Consider the following 26,388-nt stretch of genomic DNA (forward strand, 5'->3'; position numbering starts at 1 on the left):
TCTGGAATTATCATCACGTAGTGATAGCAACAAGGTGAAAGTCAGTCTGAATAGTTACCAAGCGGTCATAGGTGCAGATTTTGTAAATAGTCAGTGATTTGGGAGACTGGGTTCTTTTTGAGTTATTTTGTGCTATTATTCATATATGCACATTTCTATTTCAGTTATTTTTATCCATTACATTACATATATGCTTGAATATCTACTTCAAGAAAAGACACCTCTATAAGTGAGATTCAAGAATATTGGATTTGAGAATGAATATGTGAAAACAAATGAGATTGTCCTATGAGAGAGGAGGCAGGAGCCAGGGAGAATCTCGGCTGGTCAGGGCTCAGCAGGTAGGAAGGGCCATCACAGCAGGGCCTGTCTGGGCAGGGCGGCAGAACAAGGGACTGCCCTGGGAAGGTTCGTAGAGATCAGGTGGTCCTCTCGGGTGATCAGATTATTATGGAGTGTACAGAAGGCAGAGAAAGTCTCCTTGAATTCAACAACTAACTCAGACCAACTGTAAACTAGGTGGTGGTTCTACAGAACCAACTAGTTGGTGAGGGTGGGGATGGTGATTATCTTGGTTGCAGCTCTCTCTGGCATAGCTCAGGTATAGCTCATAGTAGGTGCTCAATAAACGTCTGTGAAATTAATATCTAGAAAGGGATTTGGTATGACTTTTTCCAGAGATTTCCCACTTCCAATGCCACAACCCTAGTCAACCAAGCTGTCCAAAACCTTGGCTGGTGGGAAATCTCCAGTAGGGGGCACTGTGGACACAGTCCACCATATACGTGCCTCCCAAGACTGGGCTCCACGTGAGAAAAAGATGAGATTGGGGTGTCCTGTTTCTGTGTGTGCAGAGGGGGGTACTATGCAACATGGATTCTAGGGGATCATACACCTTTCAGATGGAACAGCAGGTCTCCAGAGCTGCACATCAAACCATGGGCAGAGGGTCTCACTGGTGAAATGGCTCCAGCCAAGTGGCCCACCCAGGAGGCAAAGCAGGAATAGGGACCTTCCAAAATGAAATTCACCTGGCTGCAAGAAGAGAATACCACAGGTGCTCTAGAGATGGAGCCAGTGGCTTCCCAGGGGCATTGGAAAGCAGAGGGAAACATAATTTCTTCATAAAGACGTAGGGCTGGGAAGGCACAGAACACCGGCAAAATGTGAAAGATGGTTGGGAAGTGTAGCATCGAGCATAATTTCGAGTTAAAATCCTCAGCACCTTAACTGTGACCTGGCAATCCTAGCAAATCCCACTGAAAGCGCTACTGAACATCGAGGGAAAGAGTTTGAGGTTAAACTACAGATGCTTAGAAATCAGGAACATCGTAAAAGATACAAGAAAACCCACCACTCCCACCCCACATGGGACTATGACAATTAACTTGAGAAATTGTTGCTTTTCCTGTTTGAAACTGTCCAGGCTATGCATCGACTAGTGAAAGGAGAATGTCGTTCAGGTAGGGAGGAGGGAAGTAGAAAACCTCTTTCATGTTCTTCCTGCTGAAAACCAGGAAGAGGATGAGGCCACAGGAGACCTGGGTTTAGTGCTGGCTCTTCTACTAAACAGCTGTGTAATCTTGGTCTAGTTCTTAACCTCTCTGAACCTCAGTTTGTATATCAGTAAAATGGTGATAATCACGATGCCCACCTCACAGGGTTGCTGTGAGGATTGCATGAGAAGTGTAGAGACGTATTTTGCACACCACAAAGCTCAGATCCAAGGTGTTGGTTAGGAAAAAGTTCAACTGACTTGTACCGACCTAATACTCCCTGTTAGTGCCAGCTTGAATGGGGATGTTATGTGCATGTAATGTGAGGTAAAACCTCAAGAACATCTGAATAGAGTTGTTACCTGCAAACCATATTCTCCTTTGGAGGAGACTATTTAGCTTTGCTTTCCAGTGGTTGCTTGAAGAAGCCATATTTGAAGACACAACAGTGCAGAAGCAAAAGGGACCAACGGCCAGCTTGCTAACACTAGCGGAGAATCACACTGTACTAATTAAGAACTGATAGCCATAGACATTTAGAAAAACTTAAAAATGGCAAAAGCAGCCCAGTCTTATGATCATTTAGAGAAAATATAATTTGGGAGGGAGTAGCTCTCCTTTTTAGTCTTATTACTGTACGAGTATCTATCAAGTGATGTCATGGTCTATATCTACAGAGATAAAATTCCAAAGGGCCAGAAGTCCAGGAGAGAAGTCAATGATGTTCAGAGGAAATCAGTGAGGTTGGTGATCTGAGCTGGGCAGGGTTTGACAGGTGGGTGCCAAGATCAAGGTGTTTGACCATCTCCTTGGCAGGTAAGCTGAAAACTAGAGCTATCCTGTAAATTAAGTGACAGATTGGACAGGGGTGCGGACTTCTGTATTGGGGAGAAAGCAGTTCTGTACCAGCTGGGGCAGAGAGCTGCTAGAAAGAGCATCCAAGAAGATGTTATTAGCAGAAAGACCAAGTTCGGATGCGGGCTTAGGAAAGTAGGTAACTCGATCGAAGGGAGCAGAACCAGACATCCCCAACTGGCTCATGCATAGAGTTTAATTAAACGGAATAGGACAGGAGCAAAAATAGGTTTTCCAGGCATCGCAGACTCCTGCAACCGGAGGGTGGAGACCTCACCTGAGGTGCTGGGTGAGGAATCTTGGGGACCAGGTAGAGAAATTCCTGTGTATAAAGAGGAGATTAGAAGGAAGGTTTGGGAAGGCAACTGACTTGTCACCAGAGGAAGTCTGAACTGGTTGGCTTAGTGGCCAAGACAGCCAGGGTTGAAGATGAGGAATAAGGGCCTCAGTACCCAGGCCATGGTGTTGGCCCAGCCCATTTCTCTTAGTTGCCCTGGGGTATAAAGTATCTGTGCTGTAGATTCTTTCATTCCTTTGGTTGTATATTTTATATCTTTCCTTTGTTTCTTAATAAAGTTCTTTTGAAAAATTCAAACCTTTTCTCAGATGGATTCATGGTTATGGGGTGCCTTCAACACAGGCCCCAATAGCAAAGGGCCTCAGATCATCCTGGCTGCCCAGTGGTAGCTCCTAGGATGGCCACACAGATTCCTTGAGGACATTGCAGGAGCAGCAGTGACTGGCACAGTCATCATCTATGATCTCACCCTTGTCAGGGACCTCTGAGCAGAGACATGTACCTCCCAGGCTAACCCTCAGTGGGAGCCAGCAGGTGATCTGGCCCATGCAGGGCTGCACGCATGTGCACACAGGTCAGGGTATGACTGCGTGGAGGTGTGATGTACAGGAGGTCGGGGGGGGTGCCCAGCTGAGGGCTGTGCCCACCACATTGGTCTTTGCCTGTTTTCTGGCTTGGGGGAACCCAACAAGCATCTGTTGGTACCTTTTAGCATGCCACATTTGTGATCCTCCCTGCAGGGGTTAGGGGTATCAGGGCTCTAGAAACATCTGCCCATTGGCCAAACCCACTCCCTTGACATAGTCTCCAAGACGCCCCCCTCAAGGAGCCTCTTTCCTCTCCTCCAGTTTTCCTGAGCAGGAAGAGGAAAGGCCTCAGCCTCTGGCTTCCCCGTGAAATATGGCAGATCTACCAGCAGTGACTGAGTGCCTGCTTCCAGGTGTTTCACAGCCATGGACACTCGGAAGCTTGGCACCTGCAAAGTGGAAATGTCCACATTATCTTACAGACACGGAAACGAGGGAAACAGGGTGAGGCTTGTTCATGATAAGCAGATTTAGTATCAGAGGCTGCCTTTAGCAGCATCAACACTCAATCCTCTGCCTTCCTGAGCAGCTCTGAATCCTGGCCCAGTCACACAAGCATGTGTGTCTCTGTTTCCTTATAAAATAAGAGTGAATGAAATGAGACCTGAGATTCACCCCTGTGGTAACAGTCCAGGCCCCATCCCCATTAGAAGTGTCCACAAACCGGGACACAGGAAGGGAGCTCAGACTAGAGCCCCCACGATGGAGAGGGAATGACAGTCAGAGAATGAATGCTTTGAATGCTTGGCGGGGAGCAGGGCCCTCCACGCTGCTGTGACAGCCTGGAGAAGAATTCTGCGATTCATTATCTAATGACTCAGCTGGCTTTGGCCTGGCACCTCTGCAAACCCCAGGGAGCATGACTCAGCAGCTGAGAGGCCGGGTGGCGGGAGAGATTGCCGCTGTCCATGTGACCAGGGACTGTGGGGAGAACGGCCTGTTCTCTGCTCCAATTTCCCAAGGCGGAGTGCCTGCTTCTGTGGTCAGACACACAGAGGCCTTCTCAGGTTCCTAGCCATGTGGCCAAGTCTCCTCCTTTGCATTGGAGAAGTCACAACCCTAGACGCCCCAGGGGCCACCTCCGTTCCCCACAGCCATGGTGAACAGCTGTGTCTGCAGCGAGAGACCGTGGACACGGACTCCTCGGGCCTCTCTCCCCTTCACTGCTTTCCCTGGGTCAGGTTGGCCTCCCAATGAGAGCAACGGAGGCCACACTGTAGGGGTGGGGACACGGCTGGACAGACCGTCACAGCACCCCTCCCCACTCCTGGGGGCTGGGGAACAGGTCTCTTGGGGCTTGATTTTGCTCAAGGGCCAACTCAGAAAACACCCCTTCACATTCAGAAATAGCAGTATCTATTTTCTGCTCTCCCTGGCCCCAGTAGTAGGTTAAGGATGACCTATCACCTTACTAGAAGAAAATAGCTAAAGCAAGCCAAAGTGGAGCAGCCCCCAAATCTAGAGAGGGGTGGGGGCATGAAGCCACCAGGACACAGTCAGTCATTGTGAAGGCCACACGCAGTCCTGCAGTGCCCTTCTCTCTGCAGTGCCTGAAGGCCCCGCTCACTGTCTAATTCAGACTGTTCACACACAGCTCCTTCCCCACTGATGACCCTTCAGGACAGAGGAGTCTGATTCATGTCGGGCACTTCAAAATCAGGTATTTGGTAAATATGTGCTGGTTGGGAGAACAAATGAATGAATTCATGCTAAAATCTAGTCAGCTTCATTCACATGAGGCCCTTAGGCAAAGGAGGTTTATCCCTGTCCCTTAGAAGAGAGATGTGAATTAGAGTGAGGTTATCAAAGTCTGTAAAAAAGTCTGTAAAATCCTCACCCTGCTGAGCATTTTCTCTTACCCACAGCACTCGAACCTTCTAACATACTCTCTCATTTCATTACTTAATCTGCATATTGTTTATTGTCCCCCTTCCCATTCCCATCCCCTGTAGAATGCAAGCCCCACGAGGACAGGGGACTTTGTTTTGTTCACCGATAGATCCTAACACCTTCTGATAGCTCTTGGGATATAGTACTTCAAAAAGTTCATAGAAAAATAGAATTAAAAGATAATATGAATCTTTCCATGAACTTTTTGAAGCACCCTGTAGATACTGAACGGATGGATGCATGCATGCATGAGTGAATGAATGGTATCTATAGAGCATTGACTCTGAGCCAGGACCCTTCCTACCTGCTGTGAACGCTACCTGTATTACCTCTTTTAGTCCCCTCAACAGTTCTGTGAAGTAGGTATTAATCTCCTCCCTGTTTTACAGATAGAGAGATTATGTAGCACATTCAAGATCACCAGTAGCTGGGCAAGTAGCCAGGCAGAGTCCAGAGCCCGCATGGCTGGGCCGGGACAGCTCTTCGCTGTGCCCTGGTGAGGGCACACACGAGGCCTTCTGGGGAAGCCACATGCCACATCATCTGTTCTGGTCAGTATTTTTCTCTAGCTCCCTCCCCACCAACTTCCCACATGACCCCATCGCATCCCCTGAAATATCTCTCTGCCCTGACGTGCACCCCCACCCCAGTTCTGCAGGTCGAGAGCAGGGAGACCACCAGTCCCGGGAGCCTGGGGCAGCTTGAACTCCGTAGTTCACCTCTCTATCCCCATGCCTCCGTGAACTCTGTTCTCCTGCTCAGCTGAGAAGCTGCTCTGTAGGGCTTTGGCCTCCGCCTGGCTACTTGCTCCTATGTGATCCCTGGAGAAAAGAACGGAGACCTAAGAACACCAGCAACAGGAGAAGGATGCAGAGGAGGGGGTGCACATGCCCTTGCTCAGGGAGACACGCTGCCATGTGTCTCTCCATCTGCAGGCTGGGAAAGGCAATGGGAGATGAAGGGAAACTAGGATATCTGAATGGCAGCTGGAAGTGGATTGTTGGGGAAGTGGAAGCTGGATTGGGGTTTGACAGGGAGAGCCTGTGTCCAGTGCCGGAGAAAGTGCTGTGGTGCCTTGTGGATAGGTTCCTGCACGTGGCTGGGGAAGGGCATCCCCATGGGTGTTTAGATGGGAGAAGGGGTGTGTCTCTGTGGTCTGTCAGAGTGTTTCCAGGCAGGGCCCCAGGCCAGCTCCCACCTCATCAAAGGATCTAGACTGGAATTTCCCTGCAGCTCATTTCCTATCATTTAATCCTCAGTCGAGGACCACAGCTGCCAAGTCTGTCTCCCAAGTGCAAATGCTGGGTGTATGCACAGAGCAGAGCCCTCCATGAGCACCTCCATGCCCTGCCCAACCCTCCATCAAGAAGCCCCTGTCTAAAACAGAAGGCACATCCTCCCTCTCTTGGGTCCTTCCTCCTGCCTCGCTAAGAACTATTCAGGATGAGGAAAGCTGCATTTAATCCCAGCGCCACCTCTCGTTAGCGGGGTGACCTCTGCATCAGTTGCCTAACCTCTCTGAGCCTCTGTTGTTCACCCATCAGTAAGATATGTCATGGGGCTCCCGGGATAAATAAATGAGATTAAGAACGTAAATGCTCTCAGCCAGTGCCTGGTACGCAGGAGGTGCTTAGACAATATCCTCTGATTCATTCCTCCCTTGCCCCTTGGGACACTGTGCCTTCTCCCCACACCTTTCAGACAAAACATCCGGACCGGACTATTTTCCTTCCACCCTATGTGCCAATCAATCCATTCACCATACAGAAAGTGTTTATTGGGCTCTGCCCCTGAGTAACCAATGCAAAGAGCAAGTGCAAAAATGTTGGGAAAGGACATGGCCAGCCGAGAAAGGTGGCTGGTCACCCAGACGAAGTGGCTTTATTGTGACTTCATCACAGTCCAGCACCTCAGCTGATGTGTGCACACCATGACAAACCAACCACAGGAGCCGACTAACATGAACCAGGTGCATGAAAACAGAATGGTAGCTAATTAATTTACAGACAGACAGACCCACAGTCCCCATAGGCCCAGACAGATCCATCTTTTCTGGGTGCTTCAAAAGAGTTATTGAGTATGGAAGCAGAACAAGGCCAAAGCGGTGGGTGATCTTAATAGCTGCTGCTGTCAAACAATGATAGCTTGAGACATACATAACACCTTGGGACACATCTATCCCACGGCCTGGTCACTGATGTTTGCAGGGCAGAGAACCAACTCTCCTGGACCTTCTTGGACACCCAGCGCTGAATTTGGTCTCTCTGGGTCCTGCTTTCTGACGGCCTGCAGAACTCCTTCCTTGTGCTGGCATTTTCCCTCAGACTAGAGGACAATGCAGTTACTTTGCTAAGTTGCAATCACAGTTTTATCTGCTCCTCTGAGGTTTCACCCAGGTCTCCTTAATTGGATTTGGGATATTCACAGACAGACAGTCTCCTAGGTAATTTCTACGGAGGGCTAATATTCTCTCCCAAACTGGGTTTGTTCCTGATTGAATTATCTGAAGGCAATATTAACTTCAAGGTACTTGGCTGTTGGGCCCGAGCAGCGCCCATAGGGTGCAGTATTAAGGGGCACAGGAAGAAAGTGTAGACCCAAACACTTCCTGCCCCTAAACTGCTTACAACCCAGTAGGGAAAACAGAAAGAGCATATGTGATACAGTCAAGAACAAGCCAGTGCTGAATGGTAGGTCTGATTTTGAGGGTGCCCTTGTAAGAGTCTTTAAGTTCAAAGGAGACACGGCTAAGGCTGACTTTGGAGAAAGGGTGGAATCTAAGTAGCTGGCCTTGGGATGCTCCATGGACAGCAGCTTGATGTAGGAAAAGCAGAAGTGGCAGAATACCCCAGGGGTGAGTGTGTAGGGAGAGAGGAGCAGCTGAGAGGGGCCCTGGATGTAGGCGTGGAAGGAGGGGGCGGGGAGTGAACGTAACTGCAAGAGATAAATGGGAAAATGGAAATCAGATGTGGCAAATCAAGATGTCCCCTGCTTTACGAATGCCTTCCCAGTTTCCTCTTTCACCCACACTGCTCCACCTGATCTTCCCCAGACGAGGTACTGGACTTGCCAAGAAACTCAGGAGCCCCGGGGAGGCCTACAATTAACACAGCCCTGGCAGATGCCTATCACACACACACTCACCCACCCACACACACACTCACCCACCCACACACTCACACACACTCCAATCCATCCAGCTGGTGGAACTAACAGCCGACCAGGCAGGAAAGCCCTATCAGAGAGGGAGGGTGAGGAACCGGCCCGGGCCAGGAGGGCCAGCCCTGCTGCCTTTCACCTGCTGCGGGGCTGCTGACTGTGTCCCTGATTCAGCCTGGAAAGCCAGCCCAGTGTCCTAGATACAACACAACTTCTCATCTGCAAGCCCCTTGGGATTCTCAGAAATGATAACAGGGAGTTCCCAAGTCAGGGGCTTTCCATCTGGGCTCAGCCCCCATCTTCTGCCTCCGCCCTCATGTTTCTAAGTAAGCTAACACCAAAGGTGGGCAAGAGCAAAGAGGAGTTTGGCTTGCCATTTCCTGAAAGAACGAGGACTTACACAGGCCCCCCAAGCCCAGTGCTGGGAGTTTACGTTCAGAGACAAGACAGTTAGTGCATCCAGAGCAGAATGGTTTCTGTTAGCTCTAATCTAAAGCAGGAGCTCAGAATGAGAAGGGAGCCCCCCAATTTCCTAGACCCCTAAGCCCCTCTGTTGGTCTGTCTGTAATTCTACTGGTGTCCCCTCTGCAGGAGCTAGACCATGGGAATATGACAACTGCCTCTCTGCTTCCCAAGTTGGCCTGATCTTTGGACAAAGTTGGCTAGTCCAGGGCTGAAGGGCTCAGGGGGAGGAAGAGGTCTCCGCCCGCAGGGCCCAACCCTGGCTTCTGCCGACCCTGGCACGACCAAGGCTGTCTGGGGCCGGGCCAACCTCATCAGGTAGTGAGCTGGCAGGTCGAGCTGCACCCTGGGAGTGTGCCTGGGGGAGCCAGCTGTCGGTTCAGGCTGTGAATAACGGGGGCCTCATCGCTGCCCCGGAGCTGCAGGGGAGGGAGCATCAGGCACAGGTGCTGACTAAGACAGCAGGTCCAGGCAGGTGTGTGATGAGCAGGGAACAGGGAGGCTCCTCCAGGTTCCCGCACATGGAGTAAATCCCCTGGCCTGCTCTTCGGGGTCCTTCACTTCCAAGCCCTTCCGCCTATTCCTGCACACAACTCTTCCTTTTCAGGCTGAAATGTCTTCCAACCCTCCCTGTGCTCTTCTGCTCTATGCCAAAGATTGGGTCCAGGGACTCTCCCCCACCCACTCCAGGCTTCATCAATCTCCTCTGGATTCCTGATCTCATGTGTTGCTCAAGAGGCATTTGGAATGAACCTCCTATCTTTGTGAATGACTTTCTTCCCCCACACAGGACCCTAGGTCCCTCCAGGGCAGGAGCCCTATCTCCAGCCCAGCATCTTTCTATGTCCTGGGGGCAGGTGAAAGCAGGCTCTGTAGAGGCCTGCAGATGACAGTGATGACAATGCCCAGCATTCTTCAAGGTCTGTCTCACAGGCCATCTTCATGGGGGCCTTCCTGAGCATTTACTTATAGCTCTTTCCAGGCATCTGAGGAATGTACTGGCCTTTGGCCCTATAGGTGAAGTTCCCCTTCAATCCCCTGGGCTTCTCATCTTCCCTCTCCCTTCTCCACCCACCTCAGAGTCTAGCCTGAAGTCTGAGGTCAGCATAAAACCAGCCCAGACACAAATATGGCAAAGAGCAAGGACAGAAACCTGCTCACTAAGCAAATGGGTCAAAGTGCAACTGGCACATAACCCTCCCCCCCACCCCTGCACAGGCCAGAGAGGTTCATGTCACCAGGTGTCCAGCCTCAGGGCCTCTGGGGAAGACTGACCAACCAGTCAGGTAGCTCTGGTTTGATAAGAGGACCTCTGCCTCCAGTATCTGCCACCAGGCCTGAAATTTCATATACTCACTCATCTGAGCTAAAGCCTAATCTCAATCCTAGATGCACCTGAGGACTAGTAAAAAGAAAACCGAAAACAAAATATCAGTATCCCAGGATTCCGATTCACATTATCAGAGATGGGTCTGGGTCTCAGGATTTTTTGAAAGCTCCCGGGTGAGACTAATGTGCAGGTGGGTTGAAGATCACCAGACTAAGGCATAGAACATCACAGTTCTAAAGGAAGCATGACTTCGTGAGGCCTGGGTTGGAACCAGCCCCTCTGTTTGGCAGATTTGGGGGGAAGGAGGGGAGAAGACCTAGATCAGAAGAGTTTTGAAGGAAGGACTCAAGGAAGGGGAGGTGAGGGGAACAGTGGGTTGCACAGTGAGGAGCCTGGGCCTGCCCTGGTTGGGGATTTGGGGAGACAGCTGAGGCACTGAGACACAAGCTGGAGGCTGGTTGAGCTAGGGGTGCTGGAGCTAGCCCTCTCGTTAGCTCCTTGTTTATACAGTCGGGATAGTGCCAACACCCACTTTTGAGTTGTATGAAAATGAAATAAAATAATGCATATGAAAAGGGCCTGGCAAACAATAGCTCCTCCGCCTGTCTTCGCCATTGTTACTGTTGCGGGTTGGGGAAGGGAACTTCTAACACTCAAAAGAAAAGGCAAGCAGACCCCCAGACCTTAAAAATGAATGGATTTGCAGATCAGAAACTGCCTAAACAAATTAACAAGGGCAACCATAAATCCAGACTTTGCTGGGCACAAGTTTTTGGAGGCGCTTGGGGGCAATCCTTCCTCCAGCCCTACTAGCATGGGAGGCTGTGATGTGCATTCTAGGGGCACTGTAGCCTGTTCGGGGGTGTTTCCTCTGTTCCTTCCAGATGTAGCCTTCTTCTACAGCCTTGGGACTGGCCTCATTCTTGCTCTGCTGTCACCCTGGCTTTCTAAAGGCAAACAAGGTCTGGGCCCTGAAAGAGGAAGGAACTTTCCCCTCTGGCACCATAGACAGTAGCCATGGCCTGGCCTCCTTCACCTCTAATGGAGCTTTCTGCAGGCTCCATCTGATTTCTTGGAGCCACCTGGCCACTGGGGGCTGAAGCTATCCCAGCCTCAGCCACAGTTGGGCTTCCTTAGCCAGATACTCCTTCAGTTCCCCCCTTGACCTCCCTGTGATCCTCCTGACCTTGGCAGTGGATCCCATTCCTCCCTGCATGAGCTCATCTACCTTGAAAGGCCAGAAAAGGGTGCAGGGGACCATTTCTTCCAATTCCTAAGCAGATGCCCCGCCCAGCGCTCCAGCTTGGAATTCCAGCATCCATATCTGGAAGACAATAGATGGTGGGGCTTCCCCAGGCATGGGGTTGTTTACCCTGCTTGGGCCAGGAAGGTCCTGGCCCTTTCCTTGCCCCCTTGCTCCTGGAGGGTGACTCTGTCCCCTAAGCATTGTTTTCTTTCCGGTGGAATTTCTGCTCTTGAGGAGTCAGTGTTCTGTTCCTCACATCCTGGTTTCCTCCTGTCCAGACAGGGCTGGCAATCAGCCAGGAGCCCGACCATTCATGGAGAGGTCAGGGGCTGAGGACAGCAAAGGGCTGAAGCAGAAAGTGGAAGCCAAAGTTCCTGTTGGTCAGGCCTCAAGGCCTCTTCTGCATGGGCCTTTGGTGTGTCCACCGTGGACAGCGAGCCCTCTCCTCTGCAGTGGGGCAGCACGAGCCTGCGGACCAAGCCCAGGGTGGACATGTGAGGAGGTTCCATGCAGATGGGGACACACTCTACCAAAAAAACAATGAATCAATGAACTCAGGCAGACAGGCTAAGATCAAGGCCAACCTCCAATGTCATCACGAAGCAGGGAGTGGGTCTTCCCAACACCTGTTTCAACTCCCCTGCCCGTGGCATTTCCTGTGGGGCTTTGCAAGGTAGGGGAGAAGGAGCAGATGTGGGGTGAGGGGTTGGGGGGCAGCTCAGAACTCCCCTCTCCTGTCCTAGACCCTAGCCTGCATGCCAATTCCAGGAAAGATCCAAGTCTCATCCCTGGAGTATTAGAAGCACCCCATGTCAGTCTTCCCTTCCAGCCACAGAGCAGAAGGGGCCCCAGAGCCCTTTGTCGAGTCTGAGCTGCCTCATATCTGCCACCTCAGCTCCCCTCACCCCAACAGCTCCAGCCCTCTCCTCCAGCCCCCCAGGAAGGCGGCACTGAGATGTGAATAACAGTTACTTGTCCTGCCTGCATCAGCCCTTACTCACATAGTCCTGTTAGTTCCTGACACTGATGGGGGGTGGGGGGTGGGGGGGACACAGCAGGGACATAGCAGAGCCCCCCAGGAAGGGGACTGGGGAGGAGAGCATGTTACAATTCTCAGGTAGGGTTTTGGGGCCTGGGGGTCAGGGGACAGCAGGAATTACGAGCCTAGAGGGTCTGTTTAGATCCAAGTTCTTAACATGGTAATAATGCCCTGGTTGGGCATCCTCCTCCACAGGAAGCCTGGCTCTTCAATGCCCGTGCCAAACACAGGCCAGAGGCCCTGGTGGCCTTCCAAGTGGCCTGGTCCAGCCACACCTGCTGAGCTTCAGGGATTTCCTTACCAAAAGGCCTGATTAGCTAACCCCCTCCCCTCTAGCACAGAAATCCTGGCCTCTACCCTCTGGAAAGCAATGCACTCAAGAGAAGACACATTAAAAAAAAAAGGAATACAATTTTTAAGGTCAGCTGAAACCTACTGATACTTTCTATGGATAGATATGGGTGGTCATTTTATTCACAACATTTTTGAAAGCCTAACAATACTATTACAGAAGTGGCATCACTTTGCAGAAAAGGAAACTGAGGCTTAGGGGAGAAAAGGGAGTTGCCCAGAATTTCCTGCTTATGCATGGGCCACGTCTGCCTCTTTCTACAGCAACTGTCTTGTTCAGCTCCACGACGTCTGGATGAGGAGACTGAGGCTCTAGGATGGCAAATGACTGTTCATGACAACCCAGATCACTGCAGCCAAGACTTATCTGGCCACAGTGATGACCATCACAGAATCCTGTGTCCAGGGCAAACACACCAGGCTCAGTAAGCAGGTTGGACTGAATACCTGGTAGGAGGGGAAGGGTCATCTCTTGGTTGTGGGGGGTCTCCTGGTGCTGCCTGAGGTCAGGAGAAGCTGGCAGTAATGGAGGTACTGAAGGCAAAAGCAGGACCCAAAGGGTGACATGAGGGGTGGGGGCAATGGCAGGGAGCATTTCAGTGCTCCGGAGAAGGGAGTGGGCACAGGAAACGGCAGAATGAGGAAGTTTGGAGTGGGCAGAGTCAGGCAGTCCTTCTATGTGGCCTCCAGCTGCACTGAGGGTGCTGCTCAGGACAGCGACACAGTGTAAGTTCCTGAAGACAATGACATCTCTGAAAGTCCCACAAAACCCACCCCAGAAAAGGTCCTAAGAAGCTGATCCATGCGCTAGTGGGCTGCACTGGAGGAAGAGGGGAGCAGCCGTCCATGCGTCCATGGCCTCCCTGGCCAGGCAAAGGTCCCTGCTCTTCTCCCTCTGCACACCATACCCATTCTCCCAGCCCCTACAGCTGTAGAATTACATGAGGGGTGTGGGAAGGGCTCCAGGAAAGCCAGCAGCCTGGCTGCATTACGATGATGAGGACAGCTAGAGAGTGACTCAGACATGCAAGAGGCCTGCTCCCATATGGCGAGGAAGCTGGGCAGAAAGGAATGGACAGTGACTCGGGCTGTCCCTGAGCCCCTGTGGCAAATTCCATCTGTGCTTATCACCCAGGCTCTTTGTCCCTGGGACCTCTGCCACCCACGAGTATCCCACTGACCCAGGGTCACCGTCTCTCTGGGTTTCTGCCCAGCTCAGTGGGAGATCAGTAAAATGGTCATGTCCAGAGTCACAATCTAGAGCAGAATAGGAACATCAATTTCAAGGAGGTGGGAAGGGGGATACAGAAAGAGCAGAGACCTACAACAGTCAATCTCACAGGAAGCAAGGCAGAACTGGGGAGACATTTCTCCCTAAGATGAAGACATTGGAGAGAGGAGGGGGCGTTGTCTGTCCTTCCCTGCAGGGCTTTGTGCCTCCTGACCCACCCCATCCATATGGTCCTCCCTGCTTCTCCCTCATAACCCAGTCTCAGCCTCACTTCCTCCAGGAAGCCCCCCACTCCAAAATTAAACCCACACCAGTTCTGACATCTCTACCCTCATAGCCTAAGTCTTACAATTCAGCTACAGACAGTTTTGTGTTTTTATCTCATTATTTCCAACACTCATTGATCTTCTGCCCCAGTAAGTGTGTACATTCCTTCAGGGAAAGAAGAAGTTTATACTTCTCTGTATCACATCAAGCACTGATTGTCAGCGAATATTTGTCCATTTAGGAGAAGCCAAGATCCACCCAAAAACGAGTGTGAAATAAAAGAGGATGTTTCCAGAGAAAGATATAAAGGGGGGCTCAGGAATGTAGACAATGAGGAACAAGTTCTGGTAAAGATGAATAAAAGTGAATCAGAGTCAGACTATTCAGATACGTGGGTCAAGAGAAGTGGAAGGAGGGTAGAATTTGGTCAGTGTGGCCGGGAGGTGCCCTGAGGCCTGCTCCGCCTCGCCTGGCTGACACCAGCAGCCTGTGGTCACATCTACCACAGAAACCTCACACTCCACCACCCCTGCCTATTCAACTGCCCCTCGGTGACCATACTGGTCCCGAGGAGGCTCGTTCTTGCCTGGGGGCTATAAGGGTCATTCATGCTTAATATGAGAAGCCTGGCACTAAACGCTTCTGGAAATAGGGATAAATAAGACATGCAGTGGCCACAGTAAGTTTAAGTACAGAAATGATTGTAGGACAAGGGAATGTGCCAATGTATAAAAGGGGTTAAAATGTTATAGGGGAATCAACAAGAGGTGGGAGATGTGGTGGCAGAATGGGTTGAAGGGCCTGGCCTGGAAGAGGGGGAGCTCAGCTCTATTTTCACCTGTTGGTAAAATGAGTCCCCATCGTCCCTGGTGTGCTTGAGGGATCAGGATGCATGTGGAATGTCAGTCAGGCCCATCTATGACCCTGCAGCCCAGGGAGAAATATCTACCTGGGATCTAAAATCTGAAAAGTTAGCCAGTGGGGGCGTGTTGTGACTGGGGTGAATTCTCTCAGGTAACCAGCCAATCTGCTCCGGGGCATTTAATGCCTGTGCTCTGCTAAATGCCATGGAGGGAATTAAAAAGAAGGCCTAGAACATTCCTCCCTTAAGGAGCTTGCATTGTATTGAAATTAACAGCTCAGTCTTTTTTATAGCAGAGTAGTATTCCATGGTGTAGATATACCACATTCTCCGTATCCACTCATCTAATGATGGACATTTGGGCTGGTTCCAACTCTCAGCTATTGTAAATAGTGCTGCAATAAACATTGGAGTACAGGTATCCCTTCGACATGCTGATTTCCATTCCTCTGGATATATTCCCAGCAGTGGGATAGCTGGGTCATATGGTAGATCTATCTGTAATTGTTTGAGGAGCCTCCAAACCATTTTCCATAAAGGCTGCACCATTTTGCAGTCCCACCAACAGTGTTGAAGGGTTCCTTTTTCTCTACAACCTCTCCAGCATTTATCATTCTCAATCTTTTGGATATTAGCCATCCTAACTGGAGTGAGATGGTACATGGATGGACTTAGAAAAAATTATATTAAGTCAGTCACAGAAAGAGAAATACCACATGTTCTCATTTATTTGTGGGAGCTAAAAATAAATAAATAAATACACAAACAGGGTGGGGAAAGAAAGAAGACACAACAATCACAATTCCTTGAACTTGTTAAGTGAACAGATATGATATTGATGGGGGGAGGGGGGACATGGGGGGGAGGGAGGATTCGGTAAAGGGCCATGAAAATCAACTACATTGTATATTGATAAAATAAAATTAAAAAAAAAAAGAAATTAACAGCTCAGACTGTCTGGGTTCCTGTCCTGGCTCTGACATCCACCAAGAGAGGCTGCCACTTAGTGAGAGCCTAGAATGTACCCAACATTGGACAGACAATATTTCATGTAACCCTCACAACAACCCTGAAAGATGTGAATCATTGTTAGCCTTTTATAAATAAGAAAACTGAGGCACAAGAAGGTTGATTTCTGCCTAAGGACCCTAGTCAGCAAGAACCGCAGGAGTTAGAGCCCTGACCAGAGGCCAGCTCTGTCTGATCCACTGAGCACTATTCTTTCATTTATGGTGCGGTCACCATGTGGCCTCGAGCACATCACTCACCTCTCTGGACCTAAGGGCCCTCACCTGTAAATTAAAAGAACAGTCTTAATGATTCTACAGCCCATCCTGCTCTGAAACTCTATGACACAATTGGAGGGAAAAAGCAACCGCAGACAAACAGGGGCTTCACTGGGGGGACACAAGTCTGAGTGCTGAAGGAGAAATGGCTTGTTGGCTTGTCGGGGGCTGGAGGAGACAGAAAGGCGAGGGGACGGTGGAGGCAGATGAGGGAAGTCAGGCATGGAGCCAGTCTGAGGAGGGCCCCCCCCCCCGAACAGACTGAGGCTGCCCCATGTCGGGCTATCCCTGGGCCATGTTCTTAAAGGAAAAAGGCTGAGGCACAGGGCCCGCATCTCAGCTCACTCCTAGAGAGGGGCAGAGCGTGCCCAGCCCAAACACAGGCTATTTTTGGTGTTGTGTTGTTTGGAGAGCAACCAGGCCAGAAATAGTGTTGTGACTGAGTAGGGCCCTGTCTTTCTGCCACCCCCAGCTCTCCCAGTGAAATCACCAGGAATCAGGAGGCCAGGTCCAACATTCCAGGGAGCCTGTGTAACTGACAGCGAGGGGAGGCAGCCCGCTCTTCCCCACCGGAAGGGCTCGGCAGTAGGAGCAGAGCATTTGACTGTAAAAGGGATTCTGGAAGATGGGAGGAGAGGGAAGAAGGATTGAGTCAGAGAGTGGAAAAGAGAGAGTGTGAGGTGGGGAGAGATCTCACGTGGCAGAGCAGAGGAGACAGGAGGAGAGGAATGGGAGAGAAACCGGTAGACAGGAGGATCGGGCAGAAGAAACCAGGAAGAGGGAGGCTCAGAGGGAGAAAGGAACAGTGAAAAAGAGAGCCAGTGGGTGGCTGGTGTTGGGGCAGCGAGGGAGGAGGAAAGAGGAAGGGCAGAGCACGGGCAGGAGGGCAGTGATGAAGGGGTGGCGGGAAGACCCTGCGCTGAGGCCCAAATTGAGCCAGGCCTGACTAGGGCATGAGGGTGGGGGTGGGGGTGCGAGGCAGACCAGGAAAGTATGAGTCTGGTCTAGTCACAAACCACCTGCTGAGGGGGCAGATGGAGATGTCTTTCCCAGTTGTCTAGGACTGGAACTTCCCCCAGAAATCCACAGCCCTGTAACTCACTCTCTTATCTCTGACCCTCAGGAAATCAGAGATCCAGCTATTTCAACAGCAGGGACTTTTCTCTGTCCATTTGACCCCTTACCAAAGAGCCAGCTTGAGAGAGAGCCCTGGGTTCCAGGCTGTTTGGGGTTCTGTGGGAAAAGGGAAAGTGACAATCCCTTGAGTCAGGCTGGGTTCTGAGAAGGGTGTCATGGGGAGGTCTGCTGGGGAGCAGGCAGCTGAGCCTCATCTCCCGGGGAGACAAGGTGGAGGGCTCAAGGCCATGTGCATGGAGAGGAGAGGCAGGGGCCACGGTCAGTTCTGGGCTCATCCAGGCAGCCCCAGCTCGTCAGAGTCAAAGGAAAAGCCAGAAGCTTCCATGTCTAGAAACTAGACCTCACCTCAGTTTCTGATACATGCCCACCATACGCCTACAAGTTCCCTCCAGATTGGGAAAATACCCCTTAGTAAGTCAACTGTTCCTGTTTCCAAGGTAAAATGCACCCCCGCCACCTAGTCAGGACACATAGCTGCTCCCAGGCTCTCCTGTGCCTGAAAACGGAGTGTCTTTTCTGGAATGGCATCAAGATCACCCACTAGGTCCACAAGCAGGGACAGAATTGGTCATGCCCTAGCAAGGCCCAGGCCATCCACAGAAAACAGCAGAGGCTTTTTATAGCTAAGGCCTGGCAAGGTGTGGGACCACAACTCCTGGAAGGACAGGCAGAGAAAGGGATGGAGGCTGGAGGGGCTGGGCATCGAGGCACCTGGAGGAGGCCACTTCTAGCTGCCTCTAGACTCCCTGCTCTTCCAAATCCATCATGCTTGGCAATCCGGATTCCCAGATCCCTTTGCCCCTCAGGTCCCGAAGGATGGAGGTCCAGACACTGGGGGCATTTCTGAGCGGAGGAGGTGGCTTTGGGCCTGGCCTCTGTCTTCTCCATCCCAGAGGTCAGGGGCAGATGCTTTTTCCTCACCACTAACCACCCTCTCGGGGATTCCAAACCACAACTGAAAAAAGGAAAAAGACATAAACAAGAAGCATTTATACAGGAACAGTTCTCAAATGAGTCTGTGATCCCAACTTTCCAGCTGAGGTTTCCACTTCTTCCCCTGCCCCCTCCCCCCCCACCTGACTCCCAGGAGCAACGGAGAAAACAAAAGCAGAGTAAATATGGGAAAGCTGTTCAGCTGTGGTTGCCCTTGGTATCTGTTTACTGAAAAAAACCCAAAACAAATATCCCAGCACTACCACCCACCTAAACTTCCTGTGACTCTGCTATCAGCTGTCTCTATGGATACTCCCAGTTGAATCCCACCACCTACACAAAGTAGGACAGCATGTGGACCCCAAGTGCAACATACCTCCCTGCAAGACCCCTTTGGCACTACCCCAGCCACAACATCCAGGCCACGGGGCCAAGGGTGCCTGACCCTGGCAACTCCCCAAATGCACTAGTCTGGTCCTACATGCTCAACTGTTAGCCAATTTCCACCCCCTGTAGAATTTATCAGTCATTCTTCCTCCCCTAACCCCAATGCGCTAAAATCCCACCCACAAACCCACCATGAGTTGACACCCCACTTCTATCCCTCCTCCTGCTGCTCCAGCCCTCCAGTGTCCATGCCTGGAGGAAAAGGATAAGGCAGGCGCTCTCCCCAGTCACAGCAGGCAACTCAAAGAAACCAAACTCACGCCTCGGACTCCTAATTCCTTGCCAAGTTTCTACCCTGGTAACCTCTGGTTCCTTTCAGCCACCACCACCCCAACCAGCACACCTCAAACCCCAGCCAGACAGGGCTGTTGACACAAAGAGAGGCATGGAGAGAGTCTGGACACGTGAGGGGAGTCAGCCACACATCATCAGAGGCTGGCAGCCAGGCGGGCACATGGCGGGGATGAGGGAAAGACTGGGAGTCCTCCAGTCCTAGACAGACAAAACCCAGACAATCACACAGCACACTACATGCCCTCTGGCTGCTGGGCTGAGGCCAAGAGAAGGGAGGGTGTTCTTTCCAGGAGGTCGGCCAGGGCATGGGGCAAACAGCACTGACAGAGAAAAGTTTGTAGGATTGTTAGCTTCTTTGATAACTCCACAGTTACCCGTTTCTCCAAAGGAAAAGGGGAAAATGTGAGCTGATTTTCCCCACGCTGAGCACTAGGGGAGGTAATCTGAATACTGGACATTTTGGGCCATCTGGCACTGCCAGGGTCAAGGTGGCAGAACATCCAAAGAGAGTGGGACACAGGCAGAGGGCAGCAAATGGAGGACCTTGGGTCAAGGCAATCAGGGTTTGCTCAATTGTTCCTGAGCCCTCTTACACACGTACACACTCAGAGCAGCACGCACACATACACACGTGCCTCAGCAGGTCCTGGAGAGGGAGGTGCCGAGGGGGCCCGGCTGTTCAGACAGACTTCCAGAACTAGAAGGTGGGTGGGGCTGGAACATGAGTTAGTCTATTTCCTGCCCACATCTGGTATAAAAGGAGGCAGCAGCCCAAGGAGGAGCACAGCTGAGTCTGGCTGCGGGGCCAAGAGCACTCTCAAGAGAGAGCCACACACCCACCTCCAGCAGCCGAATCGCCACAACCCAGCAGGCCAGCAATTGCAGCAGCAGCAGCAGGACAAACCGCCAATCACAAAGCACCTTGGAGAACTTCAGGTAGGAGAAAAGCAAACTCCCACCATCTCTTACATCCAGCTTAAGGCGGAGAACTCCCTTCTAGAATCTCCTTCATCCACCACCCCCACTTTTCCTCTGTTTTCTTTCCCTGGAGACCTGCAGCCTTGAGTTGACCCTGCCCTGGCCATGACCACAGGGGAGCTGGGTGGGTGGTCAAGCCCCATCGCCCAGAAACAAGGACCTCCACTCTCTTTCTTGATGAAGACATCTCCCCACCCTTTTCCTACCTCAGGAAAGGGATTTTTCACACCTGCTAACTTGAATGTAACAATAGTTGTAAAAGCCTCATAAGAAAGGGGCTGGCCAGTTAGCTTAGTTGGCTAGAGCATGGTGCTGATGATACCAAGGTTGAGGGTTCGATTCCTGTGCCAGCTAGCTGCCAAAAAAAAAAAAAAAAAAAAAAAAAAGCCTTATAAGAGAATTGAAAAGCATCATTGCAAATCAAAGATGCCATTATAATTCAGCCTCTCAGCCTCCTGGAGAAGAAGGGGTGACACTGGAGCAGTTTCCAAGATTCCCACAGAGGAAAACGGGCTTAAAACTCCCCGAAGCTGACTAGAGATAGGAATTGGTCTGAGAAGGAGTTGGAAGACTCAGAATCCAAATGTATCATGGTCTCTCAATGAATCTTGCCCTCGTGTTCACCTAACAAGGAGAGCTTGGCCCCTGGCTGGGGTGCTACCTCCCCTCCCACTCACCAGTCTTCTAGAACTCTTCCACCATCAGATCTTTTTCTGTTTGCTCTAGGATGCAGATGTCTCCAGCTTTTGCCTGCTTAGCCCTGGGCCTGGCCCTGGTCTTTGGTGAAAGGTCCACCTTGCACCCTCAAGAGTCCCAGATGGCCCAACTGGCCACAGACTTCGGAGTGAAGGTGTTTCAGCAGGTGGCACAGGCCTCCAAGGACCGCAATGTGGTTTTCTCTCCCTATGGGGTGGCCTCGGTGCTGGCCATGCTGCAGCTTACAACAGGAGGAGGAACCCGGCAGCAGATCCAAGCGGCCATGGGATTTAAGATTGATGGTGAGACATGGGGCAGAATGGGAGGTAGGCAGTCACGTAGTCTTCACAGAAGAGGGGGTCGAACCAGCCAGAAGCTGAAGAAAGGCTGGCTCCAGCTTAGCCAAGCCAACTCATGTGCATCTGTGCTACTGAGACCACTCCATCTTCTTCTCATGTCACCCTGTATCACTTGGCCCTTAACCTGCCAAGGTTGTCCAGGACAGTGGATTTGGCCTAGGACAGCCTTGCCTTGCCACTTATTTATTAACTGTGTGACCTGAACTCCTCTAAAGCTCAGTTTCCTCATCTACAAGATGCAGATAATAAAAATCCCTTCCACATAGGGCTGCTGTAAAGATTAAACAGAATTAAGCATATGAAATGCTTAGCATAGCCATTAGTAAAAGAAAAAATTTAGAGTTGTAACTTAAAAACAGAGAAAAATATTCCAATCCAAAGAAAGAGTTAGGACTTGAGACTTTTGAGGAAAGGAAGGAGATGCAGAAAGAGATTAAGGTTTGGAAGGAAATCTCCCTCCAGAGACCCCTCAGGGAGCAAAAGACCTGCATCCATCCAGGCCTAATGTGTCCTTTCTTCCTTGCCTCACACAGAGAAGGGCATGGCCCCCGCCCTCCGTCACCTGTACAAGGAGCTCGTGGGACCATGCAACAAGGATGAGATCAGCACCACCGATGCCATCTTTGTCCAGCGGGATCTGAAGCTGGTCCAAGGCTTCATGCCCCACTTCTTCAGCCTGTTCCGAAGCACTGTCAAGCAAGTGGACTTTTCAGAGGTGGAAAGAGCCAGATTCATCATCAACGACTGGGTGAAGAGACACACAAAAGGTGAGCAGGCAGGGAGTCCCAAGGGCCTGTGGAGAAAGGGAGTCTGGAAACAAATCCCCGTATCACAAACCCCCCCTTTCAGCATTCTCTCCTCTGTGGACAGATGACCAAGTGCTTTAAGAACCAAAGCATAACAGCTAATATTTTTTATAATTAGGCTTTTTCATGAATCCACTCTAAGGGCGCCCCTAAAAAGTGTTATGAGATTTAATAAGAACAGAAATAACCATGACAAGGAACACACACAAGCCTTCAAGACTGCAGGTGAGGAGGCTAAGTAAAGTGCGAAGTAAAGGAAGATTTAAGTTCCCAGCTCTGATCCTGGACAGGCTCCCAGTATCAAGAAAGTGTGGTGAGCTGCAAGACTTTCTGAGATAGTTGGGAAGTGAGAACAGGTTGAAAATAGCTAGATTGATTCAAGACCTGTCTGCCCTCTGGCTGGATCCCTTCAATATAAATCCATTTGAGGACTGGGAGCTGAAGAGAACCATCTAAGAGGATTAAAAAATATCTAAGCTTCTGACCACCTGGCTTTCCCATAGGTATGATCAGTGACTTACTTGGGGAAGGGGCCGTGGACCAGCTGACGCGCCTGGTGCTGGTGAATGCCTTCTACTTCAATGGCCAGTGGAAGATGCCCTTCCCAGACTCAGGAACCCACCGCCGCCTCTTCCACAAGTGCGATGGCAGCACCGTCTCTGTGCCCATGATGAGTCAGACCAACAAGTTCAACTACGGTAAGTACAAGACCTTCCTTCCCCACATCCCACAACTACTGCCTCTCATCCCTGGGGTCTCCTGAGCAACATCCAAAATGTCTCCCTCTGAGGGAGAAAGACCACAGGGAATGTTCCTTTCTATGGGAGGAGAAGCCCTAGAATACACCTCAGCTTTGACAAAGACTTCCCAAACGTGAGCCACCAAGATAATGGGAGCAGAATAAAGGAGCTCGGTCTCACGCAAGATAAAGCTGACATCCAGAAATCCCCTCAGGCCCACCTCTGACCACTTGACTCCTGTCTCTCATCTTTGTGTGTTTCTAGTGTGATTATCTGGGGCCAACAAATCCTGCTGGGGACAGGCTATGTGGAGATTGAGATTAAGGAGATGAGGATTGGAATGAATTAGTTGCTGGGTGTAGGGGAGAGAGGGATGAAGGTAAAGAAGGCCAAAAAGACACAGAGAAACTAGAAGATACTGAATTGGCAGAAGGTAAGGGAAATGGAAACTAAAATAAGGAATAGTGGGCAGAGGAATCTCGAAAGCCAGGATGGAGAACTCGGTTTCCAGAGAGTGGAGAGGACAGGAGAACTAGCTGAAAACCCAGTTCAGCGAGTTTGAATGAACAAGAGCAGGAGCCATTTCCAACGTGCCATCTTGGTATCTTCATAGCTGAGTTTACCACCCCTGATGGCCATTACTACGACATCCTGGAACTGCCCTACCACGGGGACACCCTCAGCATGTTCATCGCTGCCCCCTATGAGAAAGAGGTGCCACTCTCTGCCCTCACCAGTGTCCTGGGTGCCCAGCTCATCAGCCAGTGGAAAGGCAATATGACCAGACTGCCCCGCCTCCTGGTTCTGCCCAAGTAAGCCACCCCTTGCTCTTGCCACACTTGCAATGCCCTGATCCCCCTGTCTTCCCCCTCCCTTCTCTCCTGGCTCCCTGAAATCACCACCTCCCTGTTGAGTTTCCCAGATCAAGATGCTTGCAGGGCAGGGATGTGTGTGGGAGGCTGATGGGAAACACTCTGGCCTGGGTTTGATTAAGGTTCCTCGCATCCTCCCTCCCTGTTTCTGCTGGAGGGCAGGAGAGAGCTTTACTAGACCATTCTCCCACATTGACCATCTCCAGAATACCCAGTAAAAAACAGCCGGAAGGAGAGACATAGAAATGATGGGGGGGGGCATAATCTGTCTATGCCCATTTACGAATGCCCTGCACTCCCACCTCCAACTCCTCAAGTCAACATCTAAACAATAGAACAAAAGAAATCACTTTCACACATGGAGCAGCTCGAACTACAGCTTCTAGCTGGGATTCCAACAAAGCAGAATTTTAAGATCCTTATGCAGAAGCAAGGGGGGTGGAGAAGGCTGAGGCTGGGTAATTGTTGAATTACAGGGAAGCCTCCCACCATGCTTACCCCAAATTTCCAGATGCCATAATACCAGGCTTGGAGGAAGGGGAGAATTTAGTTGGTTAGCTAGTTTTTTTCCTCTCTCTCTCTCTCATAAAAATCAAAGTAGTTAGTTGTACCCTGGTGGGAAGGAGAGAATGCCCCAAAGTCTTGCTGCTTGAGTCCTTGTCAGGGTTAGCTCTCAGAAACGCTCTACAGACCAGATTTTTGTTCCAACATCCTTGCAAAAGAATTCGCCCTTTGCCTCCCAGCCAGACTGAATAAAATTAAGCTGAAACTACTATCTTCTTATTTGAGGAAAGTAATTCGTCATAGGTTTGAGGAGGTGAGGAGATTGCAGAAGAATGTTTATTAATATTAGAAACTTCCAGTGAGGAGAGAGACTTTGCAAACAGATTTGAAAAAAACAGGCTTCCCTCTTCAACTTTCACATCAGTTCCTATCCTGTCAGTCATCCCCGCTGCCCAGGGGGGACACCTGGAAGGGGGCTGGGAGAGGCAGTGAGAGGGGCCAAGCTTGAACCGTCTCCTGCTGCTGTCTGCAGGTTCTCCCTGGAGAGTGAAGTTGACCTCAGGAGGCCCCTGGAGAACTTGGGGATGACCGACATGTTTAGGCCAGACCAGGCAGACTTCTCGAGTCTTTCAGGTGAGAGATTTACCCTCTTGTTTTCTTATCCTGGTGGACAGTGGGGCCCCTAAGAGGACAAAGGAGTCTTTCCCTGAGAGTGGCGGCTGACCTACCCTTGTGTCCACCTCTGTTTCAGACCAAGAGCTTCTCTATGTGTCAAAGGCGCTGCAAAAAGTAAAGATTGAGGTGAACGAGAGCGGCACGGTGGCATCCTCCTCCACAGGTGAGTCTGGCGCAGGGGAGGCACCGCAAGCTCAGCCCCAGGCTTCCAGGAGGGGCCTCTGCCTGGCGCCTCCATTGCCCTTCAGGATAACTAGTCCCCAAACCTGGAATGGACCCCGCTGCCCTGATGGCTTCTCAGAATAGTTCTTCCTGTGCAGAGAACAAAAGCCCCACCATCTTCCTTTACCCCTGTTTCTCAGCCCCCAAAACTAGGCCTGCTTTCCCTGCGACTCCATTCCCTCACCTGGTGGCTCCTGAGGTCCCTTAATGTGAAAAGGCCTCCTAAAGGGAGACTCGAGTTGTTTCCCATAGTGGGTAGTAAGCTAAGGGAACTTGATTATCAATAAGCCCCAAAAGGGTTGAGATAAGTGTGTTTGTGAGTGAATAGCTGATAGATCTCTTCCAAACTCCTGGAGGAAACCAGGTCTTAGAGGACGCCCCTAAACTTTTAAGGTTCATGTTTAGGAGAACAAAAGTCTCCTAAAAAGCACCTTCCACTGTTGCCATCAGATAGAAGGCTGCTGTCAACGGATCACTTGTGATCGGTGCAGACACCAGTGCTCATGTCCCTCCGTTCTGAGACATTGTCCTTTCTCTTCCAGCCATCCTAGTCTCAGCCCGAATGGCCCCTGAGGAGATCATCATGGATAGACCCTTCCTCTTTGTGGTTCGGCACAACCCCACAGGTAAACCCAGAAGCCCACAATGTCCCACTGTCCTCCCACCCATTCTCCTTGTCTCGGGCACAGTCAACACAGGCGTAGACACCCCTCAAGCCCCAAGAGGACTCTGGGCAAAGAATCCATAACTCTGCTCTGCTTCCTCTCCTCAGAGAAGGTGGTCATCTGCTGTAGACAGTGTGGTGCCAGAACCCCAGTCCTAGCTTAGTCACTTAAGCAGCTGTGACTCCAGATAGCTCACTCATCTCAGATCTCAGTTCATCCAGACATATTGAGCTCGGTGAGCTGTAACTTTCCTTCCAATTCTCAACTCACATGATTCTTCCATCCTCAGGAACAGTCCTTTTCATGGGCCAAGTGATGGAACCCTGACCATGGGCAGAGAAGCCCTCTTGTGGGACAAAACTGGAGATGCATTAAAAAGAAGAAGCTCTGATGAAGTGCACTTTTGCTTTAATGACTCTTTCTGGAGAAAGAGAAAACATTTGCCTTTTTCTGAAAAATGGTAAATTTTTCAAATCTGCCTCCTAGACCTCAGCCTCTCTCAAGAGTGGGAGAGAGGACCTTGGCTCCAGACTCCCTCCCTAGTCAGAGCCCTTGGGAGAGAACTCTGATGCACAACTCCCAGGAGGTCTCCAACCCAGACTGTAAAACTTGCAGGATCATTTGCACAGCTGCTTCAGCCCATGTCTCTGCCCATTCAGATCTTCAGACCTGGTTGCCACTGATGCCCTAGCAGCATGGAA

The 26,388-nt window shown here is 50.8% G+C and overlaps 1 protein-coding gene across 1 annotated transcript; it reads left to right on the plus strand.

The window, feature by feature from the left end:
- Positions 1 to 19,966: 19,966 nt before the first annotated feature.
- Positions 19,967 to 26,388, plus strand: SERPINE1 (serpin family E member 1). The gene is made up of 9 exons (XM_063089103.1): positions 19,967 to 20,106; positions 20,875 to 21,146; positions 21,737 to 21,970; positions 22,513 to 22,707; positions 23,363 to 23,561; positions 24,658 to 24,758; positions 24,877 to 24,963; positions 25,565 to 25,648; positions 25,977 to 26,388. The coding sequence occupies exons 2-9, from the start codon at positions 20,876 to 20,878 to the stop codon at positions 26,012 to 26,014; spliced, it is 1,209 nt and encodes a 402-aa protein (XP_062945173.1). The 5' UTR covers positions 19,967 to 20,106; position 20,875; the 3' UTR covers positions 26,015 to 26,388.

The sequence above is a fragment of the Cynocephalus volans genome, chromosome 3 (genome assembly GCF_027409185.1).
Source record: "Cynocephalus volans isolate mCynVol1 chromosome 3, mCynVol1.pri, whole genome shotgun sequence".
In the NCBI taxonomy this organism is placed as follows: domain Eukaryota; kingdom Metazoa; phylum Chordata; class Mammalia; order Dermoptera; family Cynocephalidae; genus Cynocephalus; species Cynocephalus volans.